The 2492-nt window shown below is 36.9% G+C and overlaps 1 protein-coding gene across 1 annotated transcript; it reads right to left on the reverse strand.

Moving 5' to 3' along the window:
- Window positions 1-1085: 1085 nt before the first annotated feature.
- LOC122068409 (protein ECERIFERUM 26-like) lies at window positions 1086-1529 on the reverse strand (the record flags this gene model as incomplete). The annotated part of the gene is made up of 1 exon (XM_042632266.1): window positions 1086-1529. A coding segment is annotated over exon 1 (444 nt), but the record flags the coding sequence as incomplete, so codon positions are not given.
- Window positions 1530-2492: the final 963 nt, after the last annotated feature.

The following is a 2492-nucleotide window of genomic DNA, read 5'->3' on the forward strand; positions in this document are numbered from 1 at the left end:
AAATATTTTTTGTTACTTATTCTTTTTCATTTCTACTCTCTCCTTCCTCTTAGAAATTGACATATTTACCCCTTATTGTAGAAATATAGATAGACACAGGGAGGCGCTAACATATGCCATGCAATTGGACATGGAACTCAATCGCTTAATAGTGCATAGTTATCTTGTAATGGGAGAACAAAAAATATCCTATATAAAAAGATATTATAGGGTAAAATTTTGTAAATGGAATTTTGATTTTGTGGCAGAAAACAAATTAATGGATATTCTCTCTCATTTTTCCTAGATTTTCAAAAAAAAATTATCTTAATAAATATGTCATATGTGTACTTAGGCAGTAGTTAGGCATCAGTTCTAAGCAATAGAAGGTCATATTTCATTTACTTGAGATCATCTAATCAAAAGTTATTGTTCCATTGTAAATAAGATATATATATATATATATATATATATTTTTTTTTTTTTTAATTGGTAAAGAAAAATTGAATTGGAACGAAGGAATAAACAGAAGAAAGGCAATCATTGAAAGGAGAGCAGCTCCTAAACAGCAAGCTGAACAGGCCCTGTAATACAAAGAGGAACTGAAAACTAGCACTTTTTACATCTAGAAATAAATGTTATGGATGAGTCAAGTTGTCCAATCGCAAGTACGAATAAGATGAAATTTAAAATACACCCTTATTTATTTATGAAATAATCAATCAAAATATTGGTAAGAAACTTGCAAAAAAAGAACACGAACATGTAAAAAAATGGAACCCAAATTGATTATGCTAGCTGGGACCCTCTCCACTGGAGACCTAACATCCACATGATTGGCATCATTCATGGTACGATATTGTCTATTTTGACAAATGGGTCTCACAAAATTAAAATGCATCGTTTTGTGTAAAAGAAACAACATCATATATTCGCATTCCACAGCACATCTCCAGATGATATAGGATTTTCCATAATTCGACAACTATAACAACCAATATGATCAAGAAAGCTACAAGTATCTAGGAAGTCGGAAATTGGGTGGCCATGAGTTCAGAGTAATTTGTAAAAGTATACTATCTGTCCTTCAAGAGAAGAGAGAGTACCTGTAGAAAGATGGGAGGAGAGAAATCCAACTCAGGACCAAGGACTTGATTGGAAACAAGAAGGTTGTGAAGAGAGGAGTCCTTCATTTCCAGCCATTCATCAAGGGTCTTACTGCATTGAGCTTCGATGAACCGTGCCCCGCAATCGTTACACTTGATGAACGGCCGACCAGATTCCGATCTCTGGAACCTTCCACAAGTATGTGAATAGAGGTTAAACCGTCTAAATGTGGCTTCTTTGATTGTGTAAACACTAATCCCTTCAACTGAACTGCTTCTGAAGTAGTATACAGCTCTTAGGTAATTAAGCTTCATGGCCAAATCCATATTACTTGGTTCATGGATCACATCTGATCCAGTCACTTGTGCCGGTCCAACCGATGACAATCTCATGTCTGAGATAATCTGGTTTTGATGAACATTGTTGGTGGCTGGAACAACCATGGTTGAGTCTTGAAACGTTGAGAGAAATGTAAAAGAATGAAGGCAATGGTGTGTAAGAAGTAAGAACAGCTTCAGAATTAAGTGGGCTTTATGGATCCTTCAAAACCAACTACTTTAAATGTGGGCTGCTGCTAGATGGGTGATGGTTCTGATTCTTCGTATCCATGGGCCCGGATCTCTTTTATTAGGCACAATTAATGACCGCTAACTGTTAGCCTTCGACGCACCCTACACTTAGACACAGTTGGGCGTGAAAATACCCAATGCAAGCAAAGGCAGCTGAATCGTTTAATTATGTTAGCAACACTACAATACAGAGATAAAAGAGAAAGCGGAATGCTGGTGGAGACAAGACTCTTAAAGGGTCAATTATGGTCACCTATTTGTACGTGTACACTTTAGGTATGATTGTGTGCTGATAAGTATCTCACCGACTACTCTTAATTGTATATGAGTTTTACACGTACAAGTAGGTGATTCAGACTTGTAAAAAGGAAAATTAGGTAACTATTATTAAAAGAATTGAGTTTTCCTTCATTGACAATGAACCAAGAATCTCTTCTGCAATCACTTTATGACGGTTAAATTAGACACTTGGCACCCCAAGGGAATTTTTTATTTGTACTTGTCCTATAAAGGTGTAATTAGGAGGGTCGATCTTTTGAGAATCTCTCTACAATGGGTGGGGGCTGGGGGGTGGGGGACTCTTTTTATCAATAACATGATTTTATTGTTTAGAATCTCCTTAAGGCACCACTGTCTCCTTGCAGAATTTGGATCCTTTCCAATTCCCTGTTCCTCTAGCTCCCTCTAACCTCTCACATTTATGCCTAGGACTGCATGCACCCACGTATTGGGTTGTGTGCATGTGAAAAATTGGGAGAGAGTTGGAGAGGATCTGGATCCCACCTTGCATGGGAAGGAAAGGAAAATGATCTGTAACTATTTTTGTAATGTAATGAT

The sequence above is a fragment of the Macadamia integrifolia genome, unplaced genomic scaffold, assembly GCF_013358625.1.
Source record: "Macadamia integrifolia cultivar HAES 741 unplaced genomic scaffold, SCU_Mint_v3 scaffold3830, whole genome shotgun sequence".
Lineage (NCBI taxonomy): Eukaryota > Viridiplantae > Streptophyta > Magnoliopsida > Proteales > Proteaceae > Macadamia > Macadamia integrifolia.